The following is a 22,989-nucleotide window of genomic DNA, read 5'->3' as shown; positions in this document are numbered from 1 at the left end:
GTGTAGGGGGCATCAGTGGCTACACCGAGTGTACTGAGCAGCATCAGCCAGCGCAAGTCCACAATGCCTGGGTAGACCTCCACCCGCTCTATCCTAAGCCCTGTCAGGTGCCTTTGGTGGTTCCGAAAACACCCAAAATGTCCACCAGAGCCTCATGGATGCTCTACCTGTTTCCTGACACAGGAGTGAAAGTGCAAGCCAGAGAAGTTCTTCAAAAGGTGCCACCTCCATGTTGCTGGCTTTGGTAGCTGGGAGTGCATAGACAGTCTTCTCAGTAGCCTGTGGTGTTGGGCTGTTCAAACTTCCTGTAACATGCAGGGTGGGCAATAAAGTTTTCCCACAGTGCTAGAGCAGCCACGTTTTGTGAGGGCGCTAGGGACTCTGGGATATGGCCAGTTTGATTTGGGTTTGCACGCTGCAGCGAAGAGTCTTAACAGATTAATGACAGGTTTCACAGTAGCAGCCGTGTTAGTCTATATTCACAAAAAGAAAAGGAGGACTTGTGACACCTTAGAGACTAACACATTTATTTGAGCATAAGCTTTCGTGAGCTACAGCTCACCTCATCGGATGCATGAAGTGAGCTGTAGCTCACGAAAGCTTATGCTCAAATAAATGTGTTAGTCTCTAAGGTGCCACAAGTCCTCCTTTTCTTTTAACGGATTAAGAATCAGTGTGGATGCCGAAGCCCAGAGTTCTCTAACATGGCTCAGCTGATTCAAGTCCCACCAACCCTGGGCGTAAAATTGCAATGTGGACATACCCTATGTGGCTGGTGATATTTTTGGAAGTGTGTTGATTTTTTTTATTATTTTTTTTTTTTGTTATTATAATAAAGCTCTTTTTAGCAATGGCAAAAAAAATGCAACAGATAACTTTGTTAGACATTCTTTGTATTTTATTTTCTTTTATCATAGTCTTTCGCATATTATTTAACTTAAATGATTTCATTTTCCAATTATTCAGAGCATGCTGATGGCCTGTGTCATAAACTAACAACTGTGTGTCCAACTGTGAAACCCCAGACCCAGGGACTATCAAAAGATGCCTGGGAAATTCCTAGAGAGTCTTTGCGGCTAGAAGTTAAGCTGGGCCAAGGATGCTTTGGGGAAGTATGGATGGGTAAGAGTATGATATTTGCACCTATCCTGTTGCAATTATTTATTTTTACCTAAAATATCAGTCTGGAAAGATAATCTGATGAAGAATTGAAGGCAAAATTACTAATAGCAGTGGTATGTGTCAAGGAAAGTGCTTTCAATGCAAAATTTCCTGTAATTTTTGGATATGAATTCACACCATGAATTATGAGCTTTAGCCAGTAGCAAGGACTCTGGTATTAGCAGGTATGAAGCAGTCCAGCCACCATAAAGGAAGAGTGAGGAGGTAATGGCAATCACGGGTATGCTAGGAGGAGAAAAGGTGGCAACAAGAAGTAATAAATGGAGGAGACGACCCCAGCAAGCATGAGGGGAATCAGAATAAAGCTCATTTGAAAACTGAGCTTTAATAATTCCATCTCAGTTGTTCACATGACTACACAAAGAATTTTGTTTTGTAACTTACTAAATCTCCATAATTAAATTGTGCCCTCATTATATGTATTTGGTACTTCTGTATATTTATATATAGTAAAGTTCAAAGCTAATTTTCAGTATAGTTCTTACTGCTTTATCCCCTTTAAAAAAAAAATTGAAACAAAGAATAAAAGCAGTTTCAGCTGAAAACCTCTTAGAAGCGTAGCTGAGGCAGTAAAATGTACTTTTTTCTCTAGGAACGTGGAATGGAACCACAAAAGTAGCAATCAAAACACTAAAACCTGGTACAATGATGCCAGAAGCTTTCCTGCAGGAGGCTCAGATCATGAAGAAATTACGACATGATAAACTTGTTCCACTATATGCTGTTGTTTCTGAGGAGCCAATCTTCATAGTCACTGAATTTATGACAAAAGGTATGTGATATTAACTGGAAGGCACTAAGTTTAAAAGTTAATAAAAGTCCCAGTAACCAAAAAAGGTATATTTTGATTCATGTTGAATACTGATATGTGTAAACCTAGCCCAGCATGTGAATTTGTGATTAGATTTTAATGTATGATAGGTTCTGAAATCATCTTTGTTGGATCTGATTTTTTTTTCTTCATTTTGTGCTACCATGATTTGTTCAAATCTGCTATAACCTGTTTCTTTACTGAACTCAACCAGATGAGTTTTACAAAAGATCCAGATTTTTAGTTGCTAGGAACTAAGTGGCAGAGATGCCTGTTAGTGGCAGAAGTCTTTGTAATTATCCCATTGAATCAATAAAACTTTTTGAAATTAAAAGAAACACTGTTGAGACTAGTAGGTCAAAAGTTTGATCTACTTGCAATAGTTCTGCAAACTAAACAGTAAACTAAAATTGTTTGCTGTGCTCTTTCCTCATCTTTTTTCCCCAATCTACCCTTCGCCCCAAAAAGAGAGACGTTTAAGGGTTCAGGATGTGTGTAATAGGCTTTAAATGTTTACTTCCAGTATTAAACAATCTTTAAAAAGAACAGGTCCCAAATCAAGTACTTTAATTTTTGAAGAATTTGATCTCTTGTGCTTATCTTGGAGAGAGTTGTGGCAATGTTAGGAGGATAGAAATCAGATTGAAGTCAGAAACTGAAATTATAAAATTTACAAATTATATCAAAGCGCATATAGCATATAAAATATTTTTAAAGTTTTGGATCAGGCCAGATAGGGTGGAGAGGAACTGAAGATTTCAAACTTTAAAAATAAAAACAAAATGGAAATGAATGAAATGAAGCAGTCTCTCTGATGGCAGATCTTAAAACAGCCTTGTGAAATCAGGTTTCACTGTTTAGAATAAGCCATTTATGTATTTATTTACTTACTTGAGATGGGATGGTACAAAGCAAAAATTAAAACTTGAATTGGAACATTGCCAAAACAAAGTAGGCTTACTAAAGTATTTCAAAAATCAACTGTACAGTTGTCGATATTACAAATGTAAAACTCTAGTTTCCATTTTAATCTGAGACAAATTGTTCATTATTTTTCTGAAAATGTAAAAAGCCAGTGGAGGGGGGAGGGAATCAATTTGATACTAGTGCATAAACTGTTTTGTTAATATTTACCCCCAGTAGCACAAAGCCATTGAAACAAGAAGGTTGTGGCATTTTAATCAAGTCAGGTTGTTGGGGTTGGGTTTTGGTGTGTTTTGTTTGGGTTTTTTGTAATTATTTTTCATTATTTGCACTGCTTTTCCCACCCCACCCCAAGAGAATTGCCAGTGTTATCTCTCAGGGTTAATTTAGCTAGCCTCGGAGACCCCAGCATTAAAACAACCTTCTTCAAGGAAAAGAGAGCTGCATGGAAGCACCACAGAGCCCAACAGTGTTGTTCCTGGTTAGGCAGATTACTAGAAGTTGGAGTAAGGTCTTTGCTCCTCCACAATACTCCTTCCCCAAGAAACAGGGTATGGAAATCTCGTGTCTCATGAATTTAGTGCAGAACATCAACCACAGAGATCCTGGTTTGGCCCATCGCTGCTCCTTTAAACAGAAAATTGTAGCAAGCGATTATAAATATATCACATGTATTTAAACTTGTGGCAGTTACAATGATGAGATTGCTCTGAAAAGTCTATGACTTGTTTATTTTTAACATTTTTCATTCCATTTTTGTCTTTACCATTTTGGAAGGTGTGACTTTCTTAAATTACTCCAGTTCCTAAAATTTTAACATATTTTCATACTAAAGAGAACATTTTCTTGAATACCTATAGTATGCTTACAGGTGGGCAAGCTTCTATATCAGAGACCAAGATTTAAGATTGCTGCCTTTTAAGGAGTACAAATTATGGTCAGTTATTAAATCACTGCAACTCCTTTCAAGCAGTACTAATGTTTTAGTGTTCTTTGTATAAATGTGACATGTAGTTGAGGAAAGGCTATTAAAATATGTATCTTAGAGGAGGGGAGATGGATTTTGGAATCAAAAAGAAAGTACAACAAACATTGCTGCTTTTGATACGTTGAAAGCAAAAACTGCAACTGTGTAATGTTACAATTTCCCTAATATATAATTGAGGTTGAGTGGCAGAATAACTTCCTTAATGTATTTTAGGGAAACTTAATTCACATCCAAAAATTTAAAAAAAAAAAATTATACTCTAAACACACCTGAATGTATTTAGTTATGCAGTAAATAATTTATTTCTTCTTCACTGTGAAAGAGGCTGCAAACAAAGCATTATACGTTATATAAAATGTCTCTGTTTTTGTTAAATGGTGTAGGTAGCTGACAAGGAGCATCAATGATGTAAGGATGCTTCCTGACCTAAGAATTTATTAGCTTCCAGTTGTCCAGTAGCAGTCCATTTAGCTAATGCAAAGGGTATTTAACGTAGTCAATATAGGATGTGTGTGCCCTATTACTTTTACTGTCCTCATCTGAAATATTATTTACATTTACAAATAGCCATGATATTTCATGTAAGGAGCTATTGCATTTCAGTGGCAGATAGGGAACACTCTATCTTCTTCTAATCCTGGAGCACCTTTGCAGGCACAGGGAGTAGTACAGCATTGCCATTCATTCCTGTCTATGCCTTCTTCCTCCGTTAAGCCTAGCCTGGTCGTGTCCCTGTGTATGATGTCATGTCCCTGCCATCTGGTTACTTGTCAGCCTCTAGGTCTAACCTTGGTTGTGTGTGTTATTTTTCTGGCATCCTATCATATGTTTGTTTTCTGCAGTGTCCCCACCATCATAATCTTTTTGATTGTAGCCAATCCCATATCCTGATTTTTACATTCTACTCTCCTAACTTCTTCATTTGTCTTAAAATCATTCCACTTTACTCCTGCCATCTTTTGAAGATCTCTCATCTCTACTGCTTCCAGCCTTCTGATGTCTGTTTCATTTAATCCAGCTGCTTCCAGACCATAGACAATACTGTTGGTACACTGGTTGGATAAATTTTCACTTTGGTACCAAATGTAATGTTTCCTGTACATATACATATATGCTTTTAAATTAAGTTGATGAAAGCAAAGGGTACTATGTAACTAAAAATGACGGTGCTCCAGTTTGCAGGTGCTAAATATTTAATTTAATAGTGCATTTATGGTCAGATGTATTAATGAAGCACTGATGATAGTGATATAGTCATTGAAAGAATTAATGTTGTAATTTTAATCCCTTTATATATGCCAGCACATTTCACTTTTATACTGTTGAATATATAGCTCTGATAGAGACATCTATATAGTTAAGGTTGCCTGATGCTTTCCATTATTCTACCCTATTTTCAGTTCCTCATTAATTTGGCAAACTTCAACAATTCCAGCAGAAATTTTCCATTGAGAGCGTCTGCCTCTGGCTGGGGGAAAAAAATATATATATATATATTACGTTTCAGCAAAATGGTTTTGTTGTTGCCTTGAATGAGGTTATAGGAAAATGTTATTTTTGCCCATGTTAATTACAACCATTTTGTTGAAAAGCTGTCCTGTATCCATGCTTTAGAGTCGGGGACCTGAAGTTTGGCAAACGTGTCAAGCTCGTGTCAGCAATGTATCTCTTGCTGTCCCTGTGGGAAAATCCACCCAAATTTAGCCAAATTATACATTTCTGATCTTTTCAGTTTGCACATGCCCAATAACATGTTTGCTATTGACTGGCAGCATTATTCTTCAAAGATTCTGTCTGTACTAAACATGTTCCATCCTGACACGGTTTCTGTGTGCCTACCAGACTGATCTTGCACCATCCCAGTGCTGCAGGGGCTGAGCAAGCCTTTTCCTGCAGTTGTTTCTCCTTGCTGCTGGTGGCCACTCTGGCACCAGTTACCAGATCTGAGGGCAATGAAACACTTTCTTTGCTCTCAGTGCTCCCCCTGCTGTCTTCCATTTAGCAGGGAGGAAACAGCCTGGCTTGTTCAGCGACAGAGGGATGAGAACTGGGAAGAGATGGATGGTCCAGTAGAAAAAATACTGGGATCATGTAATTAAAGACTGTATTGTAATGCACGTGCATACGGTCGCTGAGTTAAGTCACGTTTCTAAACTTTAGAGTGCTTGGTTTTGCACTCTTAACATTCTTTTGACGTACGTTTTTTATGAAATACCTCATTTATATTTAAATATTGTGTTCTCAATAAATTACTTGCATAGATGACTTGCTATATACAGTGGCACACAGGATTGCAAGATTCTGCACATGTATCTAAGGTTATATAATGTATTATTTGAGAAATAATACCTAGTTCTTACAAATAAATTTTCATCAGTAGAGCTCAGTGTTTTACAAAGGAGGTCAATATTATGATCCCCATGTTACAGATCGACTATGAAGCACGTGAATAAAGAGCGCTGTTAAGGTGGCATGTGCAAAGTTATCTTGGGCAGTTTCTGGCTTGTAAGTGCTTCCTCATGCAACCATAACGTTCTATTAATGCCAAGTTTCAGAATAGCAGCCGTGTTAGTCTGTATCCGCAAAAAGAAAAGGAGGACTTGTGGCACCTTAGAGACTAACAAATTTATTTCAGCGTAAGCTTTCGTGAGCTACATCAATGCATCCAATAAAGTGAGTGTAGCTCACGAAAGCTTATGCTGAAATAAATTTGTTAGTCTCTAAGGTGCCACAAGTCCTCCTTTTCTTTTTGCTATTAATGTCAAGATTTTGTATAGATTAATTAAAGTTTAGGCTAAACCTTTTAAGGATTCCCATGAGCATCCAAGGCATTGTACCAGTAGGTAACATAGCAGCATTTTATTCCTAATGTCTGCTTTCTTCATATTGACCTTGTGAGCACTTGTTTCTGGAATGTGGTGAAGTAACCAAGATATGGAAGGAGGAGAGACATTCTTATGACCAATTCTTTTATTTTAAACAGAGGAGCATGCAGAATTGGATGAAACTTGCTATTAGTAATTTTCCCATGTGTGCAGTTAAAAGAACACTATGAGATTGTGCAAACCCAGTATTACATTTTGGAGAAGGAAATATTTAGGGGGAGATTTTCAAAGGCACTGGGACTTTGAAAGTCAATGGGAGTTGAGTACCTAAATCCCATCTGTGTCTTTGAAAAACTCCCTCTTTGAGGCTTTCAGCTAGACCTTAATGATTGCGTCTGTGTTTTCCTAAATTATGTTTATCTTCTTTTTACAGGTAGCTTACTAGACTTCCTTAAAGAAGGAGAAGGGAAATGCTTAAAACTTCCACAGTTAGTTGACATGGCTGCTCAGGTACTTTGTATAAGTCAACAAATGAGTATTTTCCACATAGAAAACATGTTAAAAATGTGAAACAGATATACCAACGAACATCACAGCTGAATGTTCTATATGCTTTTACTCTTTATAACAGAGGTACGCAAACTACAGCCCGTGGGCCACATTTGGCCCATGGAACCCTCCTGCCCGACCCTTGAGCTCCTGGCCCCCGGCCCCTCCCCTGCAGCCTCAGCTCACTGCACTGCCGGCACAATGCTCTGGGCAGTGGGGCTGTGAGCTCCCAGGGCAGCACAGCTGCAGAGCCCTGCCTGACCCAGTGCTCTGTGCTGCACAGTGTCGTGGCTGGCTCCAGCCAGGCAGCACGGTAAGGGGTAAGGGGGGGTTGGATAGAGGGCAGGGAAGATCGAGGGGGTTGTCAGGGAGAAGGAGTGTAGATAGGAGTCGGGGTGGTCAGGGGGCGGAGAATGGGGGTTGAATGGGGTCCCAGGAGGGGCAGTCAGGAAGGAGAGGGGGGGTTGTATGGGGAAGTCAGGGGCAGGGGTTCCGGGGGCGGTCAGGGGACAGGGAGAAGAGGTGGTTGGATGGGGCAGGGGTCCTGGGGGGGGGGGGCAGTCAGGAATGAGGAGGGATTGGAAAGGGTGGCGGGGGGACAGTCAGGGGACAGGGAGGGAGGGATGGATGGGGCAGGGGTCCTGGGGGTGGGCATCAGGGGACAGGGAACAGGGCGGGTTGGATGGGGCAGTGGTCCTGGGGGGGCAGTCAGGAATGAGAGGAGGGGTTGGATGGGGTGGCGGGGAGCAGTCAGGTGTGGGGGATCCGGGGGGTGGGGGGGCAGGGGGTGGTGCATGGGGCAGGAGTCCTGGGGGGGGGGCCGTTAGGGGGCGAGAAGCAAGGGGGGTTGGATAGGGGTCGGAGCCCGGGCCACACCTGGCTGTTTGGGGAGGCACAGCCTCCCCTAACCAGCACTCCATACAATTTTGGAAACCCGATGTAGCTCTGAGGCCAAAAACTTTGCCCGCCCCCGCTGTACAGCTTCTGTTGAAGTTTTATAATTTGCTACAAGAAATATCTCTTTATTAGATGTCCTGGAGTAAAATACACTTTATTAATGATCAGCAAGCTATAATGGCCAGCTGTGATGACGTATTTTATGCAGCTATATAGCAGAACTGGCGCCAAAAAGACTGGCTTGTTATATGTTTGTTTTTGGAGAAATGAGTCTGGTCACCAAAAATAGCTTTTAAATAAAACCTTTCTTTTTCAGATTGCTGATGGCATGGCGTACATTGAAAGAATGAACTACATCCACAGAGACCTTCGGGCAGCTAATATTCTTGTAGGAGACAATCTTGTGTGTAAAATTGCAGATTTCGGTTTAGCAAGGTTAATAGAAGACAATGAGTACACTGCCAGACAAGGTAAGACAGATTTATTTACTGTATAAATAAATCTATGTACAAGTTTATGCATATATATATATATAATAAATAAAATCATACCCTTGAAGGCATATATGTTTGGTCCCAACTCCCACTACTTTAATTGCTGCAGCTTTCACTAACAAGTAAACTTTGAAAATTATTTGGTGATAATGGCTTAAGTTATCAAAAATTACTAGTGATTTTGGGTGCCCATCCTCTGAGGCACATTGTACAGGCCTGAATTTCAGTGGGAGAGTGCTCAGCACTTGCTGAAAATAAGTGACTCAAGCTGGGCACCAAAATCACAAGTCACTTTTGAAAATCTTAATTGCTGTAATGTTTTCCAGTCTGAAAAATCCCTTTATACTAAATGATATTAAGCCATCCAACTAATTGAACTAGCAAAGCAAAATTTAAATTCTTGCTAGTCCAATATTTATTTCAAATTATATACAGTAAAAGTTTTGTGGTTTTTTTTTAAACCAGCATGTTGGAGGAATGCGGAGTGCTGATAAGTGAAAAATGCTGGTTGACTAAGAGGGAGGGAGTTTGGATGCAGAACGTGGTACGGGGCTGGGGATTGGAGTGCAGGACAGGGGGCGGGCTCTTGGAGGGAGTTTGGGTGCTGGAGGAGGGTCAGGGTAGGAGTTTGGGGTGCAGGAGGGGGTGTAGGGTGCCGGATCCGGAGGGTGTTCACCTCGGGCAGCTCCCCGCAAGTGGTGATGTGTCCCTCTGCTCCTAGGTGGAGGAGTGGCAGGGGCAGCAGCATTGCACAGAGTCGCCTGCCACGCCTCTGCCTAGGAGCAGCAGACACACATCGTTGCTTCCGGGGAGCCACATGGAGCCAGGTAGGGAGTTTGCCGGCCCCACGCCAACTGGACTATAAACCAGACTTTCTAGGAAGATTAGAAATGCCGGTTTATAGAGCTTTCCAGTTGGTACGGGGCCAGATAACACAGCTTTTACTGTATATACAAAAACACATACACACTTCAGTGTGAGCAAACTGGATCTAGGAAAAAAGTGTCTGTTTTTCTCCACTGTCTTAGGAGCCAAATTTCCAATTAAATGGACAGCTCCTGAGGCAGCATTATATGGTCGGTTTACAATCAAATCTGATGTGTGGTCATTTGGAATTTTGCTGACAGAACTGGTAACAAAGGGTAGAGTGCCATATCCAGGTAAGAAAGCATTAAACAAGGCTTTATTAGAAAATATAACACCAGTATGTTATGATGATCATAATGGGATTTATATAGTTTGGTGTTAAGGTAATACTGTGGAAAGTGTAGAAGATCTTTTTATACACACAGAGCATGAAAAAATACCTCCCCCCACCCCACTCTCCTGCTGGTAATAGCTTATCTAAAGTGATCACTCTCCTTACAATGTGTATGATAATCAAGTTGGGCCATTTCCAGCACAAATCCAGGTTTCTCTCCCCCTCCCCCCCCCCAAACCCACTCTCCTGTTGGTAATAGCTTATCTAAAGTGATCACTCTCCTTACAATGTGTATGATAATCAAGGTGGGCCATTTCCAGCACAAATCTAGGGTTTAACAAGAACGTCGGGGGGGTAGGAAAAAACAAGGGGAAATAGGTTACCTTGCATAATGAGTTAGCCACTCCCAGACGTTCTTGTTAAACCCTAGATTTGTGCTGGAAATGGCCCAACTTGATTATCGTACACATTGTAAGGAGAGTGATCACTTTAGATAAGCTATTACCAGCAGGAGAGTGGGGTGAGGGGAGGTATTTTTTCATGCTCTGTGTGTATAAAAAGATCTTCTACACTTTCCACAGTATGCATCCGATGAAGTGAACTGTAGCTCGCGAAAGCTTATGCTCAAATAAATTGGTTAGTCTCTAAGGTGCCACAAGTACTCCTTTTCTTTTTGTGAATACAGACTAACACGGCTGTTACTCTGAAACCTGTTAAGGTAATGAAACTCAAAAAAGATACTCCTTTTAGTCCTAATTTCTCAAACTGCTCATTTGGATCTTATTCCAGTTTACAGTATAATCTTAAATAAAGCTGTTTGAAATCTTCCTCCTGCTCCTTTCTTTTCTACTTCTCCTATGTCTAAATCAGAGGTAGAATAATGAATACTGGAAATATGAATGGCTTCTATGTCCTCTTTCCAAAAATAAGTCTAACAGAAGAAACTTGTCTTTCTCCTAATAGATTAGACTGTTAGCCATTTTAACATACTCCACTTCAGATATTATTGGAGAAAGCAAAGCTACCCTTTAACAGAATATTAGAGGAGTAAAATGATTTTCCAGGAGGAAAGTAATGGTGTATAGTGCTCCATTATATAAAGTTGCAAAAAGAGAAATGTCAAGCCCTGTTTCTATAACACTACATGCAGCTTGGGCCTTATTAATAAATAAATTGAGAAACTGGGAAATTTTTCTTCCGTCACAGAAAGTTGTCTTGACTCAGGGCCTAAGGATGTTTAATCAGTGTAGTTGATTGATATTCATTACTTTTAAATGTTTGGGTTTGATTTGTGGTTTTGCTCTGTTTGGATTTTTGTTGGTTTTGTGGGGTTTTTGTTTGTTGGTTCTTGTGTTTTTTGCCCGTGTTGTAAAAAGCATAGTACTCGTTACATTACATTGCTACATGCCAAATCCTCTTCCCTGTACATGGGTGAGTGCTATGAGTTTCAAGGGTAAAGTATTTTTACACCATAGGTTAGTGTTCTGTGGGTGCTACTGCCACCTGCTGAAGGAGGAGATCAGCGAACCTGCATAATTGAGGATGCATTGGCCATGCTACGTCCTCAAAATCTTCCCTGCGTGCTGCTATGGATGGGCTCTGCAGAGTATAACATTCTAATATGTGAGGGTATAGAACCTACTAGAGGAGTTCCTGCATCATAACACATTCTGCATCCCTGTGCATCAGAACCACACCAATTTGTAATACTTACCAGGCTATAACCAACCAAAAGGACAGGGGTGCAACATTTATTCCTAAAGAAGGCATAATATTTTTGAGTGTCAGAAGGGTAAGATTTGCAATTAAGAGTCTTCTCTCAGAATGTAAGCAAATCCAGAACACTCGCTTTTAGCATAATTTTGATACCTCAGGATTTTAATGCTGTTGTGACTCATACCATTAATTTCCAAAAAACTATTTCAGTGATCCAGTACGAATAAACACTATGATGACAAGATGACAAGTCCTAAGCTAAAATATTTTAACCCACACTTGAGTGTCATAATTAGTCCCACTTCTTTAGGACCAAATCCTTTTATCTGGGCCAAGCCCAAGCAGCAGGATTTAACACTAGTGGTTTTATAGAGACTGGAGGTGAAACTTACATGCAGTATATAGTACCCCCAAGCAATGGAACCACTCTGGCAGCTGCTGCTACTGCTGCTACAGCCTTGCAACTGCAGTAGCAAATACTGCTATTGCACCAACTTGGTGCAGGAAACAGTGGCAGCTGGATCATGGAGGGGAAGATCCCCTAGCCTAGGGTGACCAGATGTCCCGTTTTTAAAAGGACAGTCCCTTTTTTGGGAACTTTTTCTTATATAGGCACCTATTACCTCCCACCCCTGTCCTGTTTTTTCACTGTTGCTATCTGGTAACCCTACCCTACCCTAACTCTGTTTTTTTGGTGGACTGCCTCTGCCCTTCCACCAGTCATGATGACAAAGTGCAGGGAGCTCCTAAAAAGTAAGGCTCCACAGCATGCAGGCATCTACTCCCCAGGTCCCTAAAATCTGCCGACCACAGACTCCTATGCAGAACACCATTTGGACAGCTGTGGACCTCCATGGCTGTAGAGAAGAAAGCAAAGTGCATTGCTTAAGCAGTGTCACTCTAACCATTATGGCTGAGACTTTCAAAGAAGCCTGAGAGTTAGTTAGGCACCCAAAACCATGCTCTTGTAGGCTCTCTTGAAAATCTCAGCAAACACCTCTTTCCTGAACTAGGACTACTATTTTCCTAACAAAGTATATTCTGAAATTCTGAACTGTTTGTGTGTAGGGAAATATTTTGATGATTTTCATAAATGAATCCTTCAAAAGCCAGCATTTTCAAAAACAGAAAAATGTGGGAGCTGGGTGGTACTGAGTATTTTTTTTAAAAAACGTAATTATTCATTTAGGCAGATAAATATAGAGTTAGGAGCCTAACTTTAAGCTCCTGTTTTGGAAAATCCTGCTCTTACTCTTTTTGAAATGTAAAATGTATTCTATAATTTTTATTCTAATTACAATTATGTAGTTTTTTGCCTTGCAATTTAATTATTGCATGGTTAAATGTAAAGTGCTTCAGAACCCCATAGTATCTTAAATCCCACTGATAAGGTTTAAGAGTACTGAGTACAGGAGTATATTAAACTTGCTTTCTACCTGCTCGCTTCTGAAATTTCAGATTTGGGGCTTCCCTGACTTACAGCAACCTGATGCTGTCTACAGCCAGAATCTGTACAGTATGTGTTGAAAATGGCTGCCTTATGGAAGGGTTCCACAGGTTTTAGATCAATTAAATGTAAATAATATGAAATATTTTGTTGTGTTGATTTGAGTTTATATATCACTTTTGTTCTGGGCAAGTTATCAACTGAACTTTAGTATACAGAATCTCTCTTAGTATTCTGTTCAGATCAAGTGGCCAATGAATAGAACTCCAGACAGGAGTAAGGGTCTTTTGGTGGGGATGTCCTTTGCAGGAATTTTCTCCAAGTAAATAGGAAATGTTCTTTAGCGAAAGTATTTGGAGAAGCATGAGGATGGGTCAGTACTAATTATTTGAGAAACATGGGTGTAACTGAATATTTCAGAAAATATACTTATTTTAAAATTTACAAAATTAATCCAACAGACTGTGTCTATAGTGAAGAGTCCCTTGTGATAGTACAGTTATATTTAACTCTCAGGTGGTCTGATGCCAGAAAAAAGCTGAGGGATTTTTGTAAACTGTTCTTTGTGTAATGTCATTAACATCTAAAATTCTTTATTGTAGGGATGGTGAATCGTGAAGTTCTGGAACAAGTAGAACGTGGGTATAGGATGCCTTGCCCACAGGGCTGTCCAGAGTCTCTCCATGAGTTAATGAAACTGTGTTGGAAGAAGGACCCTGATGAAAGACCAACATTTGAATATATTCAGTCTTTCTTGGAAGACTACTTCACTGCTACAGAACCACAGTACCAGCCTGGAGACAATTTATAAGCCAACAACCTACATAACATGCACAAATCTGCCAAATGTAAAGGACTTTCAAAGAGTTCCTCGCTTCTTTAAAGGAATCCAAGGAAAGAAAATCTTCACTCTGCATGCATTTAATGGCAAACTGGAATTCCATAATACAGTTGCACAAAACCACTTTTAAACTGTTATACCCTAACTTACCAATGATGTGATTTCGCCCCTTTATCTCTCCCCCCTCTACCCCCCAAACTGATTTCAGGGTCCAAAAGGAGCTTGCTGAAGTTGCTCAGTGGTAAAGTGAGTGTCAGCATGACAATTACTAGCAAGAAAAACCCCTAATGTTTTAAATTCTTTACCTTTTATTTCCCTAACATTTAATAATATTCTGTTAAAGGGAGAATTGTCTTAAATTACACACGAGCTTGGGGGGGAAAAATTTTAAACAAAGGAACTTTATGGGACCAAACAATTCCATTCCAGGTCTATAAAATTTCCTGTGTTCAGAATTAGATGGACTTTTTCTTAAAGATGATACCGCCATATCTGAGATATTGATAGTAATCTTCAGTTTAAGCTTCCTCTTGCATGGACTTAATTAGGATAGACAAGGTTAAAACAGAAATTTAAACAGTGTATGACAAACTTGATTAAATGCTAGACCTCAGTAGTGGAATTGGAGAGCATAATGCACTGTGTTCATATTTGTATTAATGTAACTGGAAAGTAGCGTGAGATTTTTCATTTTTATTTTTTTCTGCATAGTTAAGAATAATGAAGATAACGAGAAAATGAGGTAATATTTTATAAAGTTGTGTTGATAAAATATGATAAAGTTTGAACTTGAAACCATACAGTACAATCAGAGGTTAAAATTCTCTAAACTTTTAAGCTCCAATCCTACAATGAGCTCTGTGTGGGAAGACTACCTAAACAAAGCTCATTGCAAGATCAAGACCTTAGCTGGTAAATGGCCACCTTTAGACAGTACACATTAAAACACAGATTTGGTACTGTGGGATGTGGCTAGTATGTATTAACAGTGATGGGTGCCACAAATGTAAAATTACACTAGTTCAGGGATTTGATTGCACTTTTGCTTTTTGTGACTTTAAAGACTCTTACACACAGAATTATTTAAGTGAGAATAAATAGGAGAAGAAAATGTGAAGGCTTAAAAATTAGACGGATAAAGTATATTTAATATTGACATAATAGAGTGATGACAAACCTTTGCTGGCATTCAGCTCACACTAAATCTATGATATTTTCTTCAACTACTGACATATCTAGCAATAACTTCATGTCCTCTGTTCATTTGGTGGCATGAAGTTTGGAATTTTCAAATTAAGCTAACATACTTTAATTATGAAACTAAACGGTTTTCTCTGGTATCATGATGATGATCATATTATCAGTGTAACACTATCTGACAAATGAATTTCATGCAAGTGGGCAATGTAGTTCTGGTACTAAAAATTGTTTTTCACATGTTTACACTACATTCTTCATACTGAATCTCTCCACTAAATGAAACTTTGTAAGAACAGTGCCATCATTTTGCATTTTCCCTTATCTTCTATACACGTGTGATTTATCAAATTTTAAAAGGGCTTTATGTAAAAAACCAAGAACACTATGGAATTGTAATTTTTTCTGAATATTTTAAAATAGGTAACACAATCGTGCAAGTTTATGTATTAATACAGTTACAATAAAAATGCCAGAAAATGTTGCTGGCATTAATTGGATTTTAATGACTGAATGGAACAATTCCTTGTAATAACATTTGTATAGTAAAGAAATAAAACACTAACTTAATGAGTTCGTTCATTGTAAATGGTAAAAGTGTAATGTAAAAGTGTATTATAGAACTTCTCCAGAAAGAGTTTCTGTATGTATATGAAATTTTTATTTTTAACCGTCCTTCACCTCAAGACATTGATATGGATCTTACCCTAAAAAAAATTTCAAAGTTCACATTCACGCTTTTTATGTAATAGTAATAAGTTTAATTATGTAACTATTTTTATAAAGTATGGCACTGTGGAATTCTTTTGCAGAATTGGTTTAAAATAAATGTCTCCCTCATTGCATCTGATTTATTTTAAAAAAGATAAAATTGTTTGGTTTCAAAACTACTTCATCTGCTAGCTGCTTTTTGGAGGAAAATTTTTTGAAGCTGCAGAGAACGGAGTTTTGATTTTTTTTTTTTCTGTTTAAGCTATTTTTAATACACTTTTTGAGACATTTGAATTGTGAAATCTATTGTGAAAGTGAAGATTTTCTAGAGCACTCCAGAACTCCTTAGTAGTGATCATTTAGAACAAATCCTATCTAATCTTACAACTCTTACAAGGAACCGGCATTAAGTGAATTCCCATAAGAGAAATTCCAAAATAAACAAAATCCTCTAGTTGGGCATCACCTTACTACAGACAAGCATTTGTTTGCTCTCTTGTACCTTATCTGTTATCAACAGCTATTACTGATTTCTGTGTAATTGTTCTGGGAAGTCATAAATCCACTCTTGTGACAGACATAACTTGTTGCTAAAGTTAAGAAACATCAGCTGTCACTATGACCACTATCATTCAATGGCACTTACAGCCAATCCCAAATTCTCAACTGTAGAGGAGGGCCACTGTATATTAAGACTGTACTACTTGTTAAAATGTTTTCTAAGCTACATCAAACAATTCTAATATAAAATTACAAAACAAAAGATTCTTTCTACACAAGTTATAAACTGCGAAGTTTACCATATTTTTAGTATTTCCTGTAGTGTAATCAATGTTTATTTTTTATTATTGATTTTAAATGAGAACATTTTATGTAATATTTCTGGTAAAAATTGTACTCAAATAATTGTTCATCAGTTTTGTCATATACATTTTTTGTGGAAGACTTTCAAACTGTTTCTATCATGCAGTGTTCTCAAGCTTTAGTATTTTTAAAATATTTTTATATTACTTTTGAGTAATTAAAGTTCCAAAAGTACAAACATTGTGTATGTGCCTACTCTTTAGAGAAAATAAGTAGCTACTTTAGCTTAGTTATAAAAAGGGCCTTGTATATTCCTGGGTCTTGCAGCTATGGAATTGTACCCTTCATATAGTATTGTGCCATAGGTTTTTTTTCTTGTTTCTAGCTCTCATGGGTTGTGAAGAGGACCTTGAAAAGGTCAACAAAACATAAACCAATGCAGTGTTGTCTTCATGAACTTGCAGACAGTCTGAAACAATTCAGAGTTCTGCAATCTTCCCCTTTCATCTAAGATGATGATAACCCTAAAAGTGGTGATCTGTGGCAAATTAAAAACTGGAAAAGTGGACAAAACTTAAAAATAACTAAATTTAATATCAAAATAAGTACCTCAGTTATAGTGAAGGAATTGTTCATTTTCATGCTTAACCCAATAAAATTTCTGTTTTAAATATTTTATCTAAAGGTGCTGTAGAACTTAGCATTTCCACCAGCCTGCCACAAAATGCCAGGGCTTTGCTGAAGAATACACTGGGAGTTCTTGTTGAAACGAATCAAAATATTGTTAGTGATTAAGTTTATCACAAAACAGTGAGGAATTAAATTTTCTTTAGCTGGCTGTGTGTACAAACTTATTTCTGTTGTATAATATTTTTCAGAAAAAAAATTCAGTCATACTATTGTGTTAAATGAGAATAAACTCGATAGTATAAAAATTTCAGATCATTTGCACTCTGCTCTACAGTTGCTGAACGCTGCCACTTTCTTCTGAGTTTCTCACTTATTTTAATGAGAGAAAAAACATACTGTCCCTAAATGCCATTTTTCTTTTTAAAAAATTAAGGGCCAGTTTTAGACTGTGTACAGTGGGGCCTGGGGAGAAATCAGAATTTACAAAGGAGGAGCTGAGTAAAAACTTCATCTGTGAATAGAGTGATAGATGCCTGAAGAGATCTGTGTAACTTGAAAGCTTGTCTCTTTCACCAACAGAAGTTGGTCCAATAAAAGATATGACCTCACCCACCTTGTCTCTGTCATATTCTGGGACAAACATGGCTTCAGCAATGCTACAAACAACAGATGCCAGCTTGACAACTGTGAAGACAGTCTTCTCTTTATCCATAGGATAGCTACAAGGAGCACTGAAAGTGTTCCTTCTGCCCTGTCAATAGGTTTTTTTTTTTATTTTTCATTCCTGGGCTTCCACTAGAAACCGTCAACAAGTGTGCACTAACTATGATGTGGATGCGTCAGTGCATTTTGTATGAGGGCCTGAATATCCATTAAATGGTAATAACTTTTATTTTTCCTTGCCCTCAGCTGGATTTGAATTAGTGCCAGGTTCTGCGCCTCGCTCTCTCTCATTCATTTTCTAATAGTCATGTGCATGTTGGGACTTCTCTCTGCTCCAGAGTTTGAAAGTGCCAGTGCTATAGGAGCTGGACAAATGTTTCCTGATTTTGCTGAACCAAGCCCCCCACCTCAAAAAAGGTAACCTCACCACCCTGATAATGCCACAAATTGGGAAGAGAACTTACCTATCACTTGGCTTTCTCAAAAACGAGACCAACCTTGAAGACATCAGAATGGATTCAGGCAACTGTGGGCTCCTCAACAGCTGACTGCATGTATGATAAGTTGATAAGGAGCACGAGGTTTGTGGCCAGAGCTGACCTTGCTGGCTTTGGGTGGATCTTCCAAATAGTGTTTCATCATCACTTCAGAAACCTAACGTTGTCAGATGTTCAGCTGCATGTGTGTTTTCTTTTTGCGTGTTGTACTGGCTCTGGCCAGATAGCCCATACAGCAGGCTCTGATGGAATCGACCAATAAGACCCCAAGACTTGGTTTAATAGCCCGGCTCAATGGTTACAGGTACACTAACACACTTATGCCTGTGACAAGGACTTTCCACTGTCCCCTAGGCCAGACGAAGGGTTAAGGTGATGTATCCCAACATTTATAGACGGAAACAAACAGTATGGGATCAACAACTTACATACCTTTACACGTTTCATGACATGTTTGTTACCGCCTCTTGTACTTTTATCCTGATGTTTCAGACAAAACATTTCTATTCGACACCTGTCTTTGTACTCTTACTCCTGCTGTTTCAGGCAAATTTTCACTATTCACATTTGTCAAACCATTTTATCATGTGCTAGGTTGGGGTGTTCCTGTGCTGGCCTGCTGGACTGTGTTTACGTATTCAGAGTGTGTTTTAGCAATGCTAGCGATACGGGTGCCAAGTTCGTGTACCGGACACTAATTTGCAGGCAAGCACCTGCTTTTGACAGGGCCTGACTGTTGCTCAGAGCATAACTTTTGCTGACTTTGGTTCAGGTCTCATGCCTTGCACCAGGCCGATGCCTCTCTCTTTCTAATGCACCTAACTGACTTGACTACCATGAACACCCCACTGTCCAGGGCTAATGTGACTGGTGTGGGAGGGTTATTTAACATCCAAACACAAAATTTATTTTATATAAAAGAATGGACAGGGAGGGAGATGTTAAATAGCAGCATTCTTTGTTCTCTGCCAACATATAGCCCACTAGCTCCTGCTGTCTAACATACTATTGAGCTCTCCATGTTTGTTGTCTGTTGCATTGTGTGTTCAGCAAATGTGCAAGCCTAGCTGTGAGACACTACCTGGCAGGAGGAAACTTGTGGTAGCCCTAGTGCCATCAGCAGTAATGTAATTCCAAATTCATCTGGAGTCCTCCAAAAATCAGGATCACAGCCTACCCCTGGACATCCGTGGGCGGGGGGGGGGGGGTAGTGAATAATCTGTAATCTTTAGGGAAATCAGTGACAAGCTTTCAACCCTCTTGGTTAGTCGACAACTCTATTTTCAGGGCTCTTTGGGCAAATAAAAGGGAAAGCTAAGACAACATTTTTAAACACCGGTGCTTCAACTTAGAAAGCTAAATCCAGCACTGAAATAAGTGGCCAAACGTTTTTCCCAGTGGTGCAGAGCATCTGCAGTCAGTGGGAGATGTGGGTGCTCAGCATCTCTCAGACAAACATTAGATACCTAAAGTGTGGATTTAAATCCCTATTTTTCAAGTTAGCCTAACTCAAGTTTAAAAATGTTTGCCTTTTATTTAAATGAAAGCTGAGGCTCTGTTTTACATTTCTGGGTTCTTTATATCAGCGAAAGAGGGTTATCTGCCAGGAAGCTCATAATCCTAAAGAGGCTAGCAAGATCTACACAGACGGAGTTAGCCTGGCATGATTGCTGGGAAGCCACACAGATGTGCACACACTTCTTCTGCTATCTGAAATCATGGGGGTGTGGTAATTACCCAGCAGTTTTCATTCTCTTGTCTCCTATCTACTATGCAACCATCACCAGCAAGGTCCAGGAAAGAGTGGGGCTAGCCAGGATCTTCACTTCCAGCTCACCTAAGATTCTTCTATTTCTCTCAAACGGAGAGGTGCAGTGCTGCAGTTTTTCTTTTTGCTCTCTATGTGATGATGCAGGGATGATGCTGGCATAAACTCAAAGCTTGGAGTTATTTATGGCTGTTAGCAACAAACTGGGAGGTGTAAATTCTGATGAGCTAAATATTGCCAATATGATATTTATCTATTCAGCAAATTTAGTGTTTGATTCACACATCTCCCCTCCTAGTCTCCTGCTCTAAAGATTAGACATGCACACAGCCTCAAAAGTAAATGACCTTGGAAAACTTGCGTGCATGTCAACAGCTCCCTGACATCAAAAGCTATGCAGCTGCCTTGTAACCACAGAGGCACTGCAGCAATCCTAAAGAGATCATGCATCAGAATATCTGAAATTGCTAGAATACGTGCTGATGTGGGCTCTCAGTCTGAGGTTGAATGGTGAGCAGCCTGTGTAAAGTAAACAAATCAAAAGGAATGTAAAGGCCGGGGGAGCCCTTCCCAGGAATAGCAATAGTCAAATCTGTGCTAACTAAACTTTCTAAAAGTGGAAACTGATCAGGAGTGAGGTTTACATTCTCCTTGAGACAACTTTTCTTTCACTTCAGTGGAGTCTCTGCTCCTGAATGTGGTTACATAGTGTATGGGCACAAATATGCAAATCTGAGAATAACACCAAAAATTTAAAGGCTCCAGATTAAACTCCACCATAGCTATCCTTTTAAATTAGAATGTGAAAAGTGGTAAATATATAGTTAATTGACTTGCCTTTAATGTCCTGCACATGCACTGAGCACAGAAAAATGCTGTTTTAGAGCAGTTATGATGTAACACCCTGGAGATGCTGCTGCTGAAATACGGCACTGAGCATTTAGGGGACTCGCCCTGGATTACAGCAGCAATGGTGGAAAAGATTCAGGATTCTGTTTCTCAGATTGCTTAGGGTCCAGGGTGAAGATAGAACTGGTGAGCAACATTACCTGAACAAATCATAAGCCAGAACTCAGAGACAAAAGGTTTGATTTTACTTTTGGTTTTAGCTGCGTTGGAAGTATAGCAGGGAGAGACGCATCTCTGCCAGAAAGGTCCTTTTGCATTGCCCCTCCACATTTCTACCCAAGGAAAGATTTTGAGTCCTTTTGGGATTTCTGGGTCACTAAACAGCAGAGACCAGAAACTCTGAAGACTAAGGAGAGCCAGCCTAACTGCACATTGGAATCCAGACCAGAGCACCAAGGAAGATCTTACCGTCCTTGGTGCACATACTTTGAGAGAATACCCTGGTTTGTTAATTTTTTTATTTTGTTTTAAGCCCACCATGGACATCAGCGCTGCACCACCCATCAAAGAGGGGTGTTGGGGTTGATCCTGTTTTGAGCAGGAGGTTGGATTCGATGACCTCCTGAGGTCTCTTCCAACCCCAGTCTTCTATGATTCTGTGAAAGACAGAGCTTAAGATCACTATCTGCCTATCCAGGTGCTGGGAGGTTTGTACTGGCTGTAAATATTGGGAGGGCTAGTGTTAGATATTGTTGTTTTGTCTCTTTATCCTAATCTCCTGTTCCACTGTCCCTTATCCTGAGTTCCCCATACCTAATAAAGACCCAGTTACTGTTTTATTACTGTGGGAATTGTGACAGCTAGTTTAGTTCTGTGTGCTCTGACACCCCCTCTGTATGAGATTATATGAAATATTTTGCCAGGAGACAAGCCCTCTGTGTTCTCTGCATTAAGGGGTTTGCTTGGGTGGAGGCACCAGGCACCCATAAAGGTGAAACAAGGACCCATAACCCTGAGGAGGAAAGGGAGAAGGCAGTCACACCTCAGGGCTGGGCTACAATTAAACAAATGGCATACTGAAAACTTTTACATTCTAGATCTGGGGGCCATTCCTGTTAGCACCGAAGTTAAGAGGGAGCAAGGTTAACCTTCTATTGCTGTCAGCAAAGTAATCGTGTTTTTTTGTTTTATCCAAGTTGAGTCTGTATTACACCTCTACTTCTTTTCACTTTTAGTATGATTATCATAATTTTTCATTTTAATGTTTTATTACTTCTATGTATCTTCATTCTTCTGTAATAAAGAGTTTCAAGTGCAGTAAATGGAGGTTTTCTTCTGCATTTCCATTTTAATTTAGTATTCAAGGGCCTGGATTTAAATGAAAAATAGACATTTTATTGGAGATACTATTTCTTGTCCTCTTGAACAATCTATGGGGATTCCATGATGGCTTTCTTGGGTGCCTCATTATTTCCTGTACAAACCACAATCGGGGGGAATGTTCAACACTGAAGTACTTCATTGCTGTCCATAAACTAGATAATCATTAAGGAATGGATGGGCTCTTAATTGTGTGAGTTTGTTTTAATATTACAAAGTGGTGGGTTGGTCTTGCAGATCCATAAAAAAGTATTATGTAATTTATGGACGGGCCCTTAAACGTTTAGTACAGTCACACAAGTGCCATAATTACCAGAAACACTGTGGTGGAAACATTACATTTAATCTTCTCAACACATTTGTCACAAAGACAGCTATTTGCAGAGAGTGATTTATGAAGGCAAAGCCTGATTGACTGCTTAGCTGGGGTTAACGTACAAATGAGTAGATTATTAGAAAGCATAACATATCCTGCAGAGCCATTGTCATTAAAATAGCCTCAGCACTCAAAGCCTTTTCAGGCTGTTATTGAATTAAGTAATATGGATACCATGTGCATGTGGTACTTATAAATAGATATTTCCTTTGGGTGTAATCCTAACATCAGGATTAGTA

General features: G+C 39.3%; 1 protein-coding gene across 1 annotated transcript in view; it reads left to right on the top strand.

The window, feature by feature from the left end:
* The window catches only part of YES1 (YES proto-oncogene 1, Src family tyrosine kinase), a 68,767-nt gene extending 52,850 nt beyond the window's left edge, over positions 1-15,917 (top strand). The window contains exons 7-12 of the mRNA XM_037892784.2: positions 967-1,122; positions 1,775-1,954; positions 7,164-7,240; positions 8,493-8,646; positions 9,699-9,830; positions 13,637-15,917. Coding sequence (XP_037748712.1) covers positions 967-1,122; positions 1,775-1,954; positions 7,164-7,240; positions 8,493-8,646; positions 9,699-9,830; positions 13,637-13,845 — 908 coding nt within the window. The 3' untranslated portion in view covers positions 13,846-15,917. The remainder of the gene's footprint in view (positions 1-966; positions 1,123-1,774; positions 1,955-7,163; positions 7,241-8,492; positions 8,647-9,698; positions 9,831-13,636) is intronic.
* Positions 15,918-22,989: the final 7,072 nt, after the last annotated feature.

This window comes from Chelonia mydas, chromosome 2 (assembly GCF_015237465.2).
Source record: "Chelonia mydas isolate rCheMyd1 chromosome 2, rCheMyd1.pri.v2, whole genome shotgun sequence".
In the NCBI taxonomy this organism is placed as follows: domain Eukaryota; kingdom Metazoa; phylum Chordata; order Testudines; family Cheloniidae; genus Chelonia; species Chelonia mydas.
Note: the sequence above shows the minus strand (reverse complement) of the source record. Positions and strands in the feature narration are given on the sequence as shown.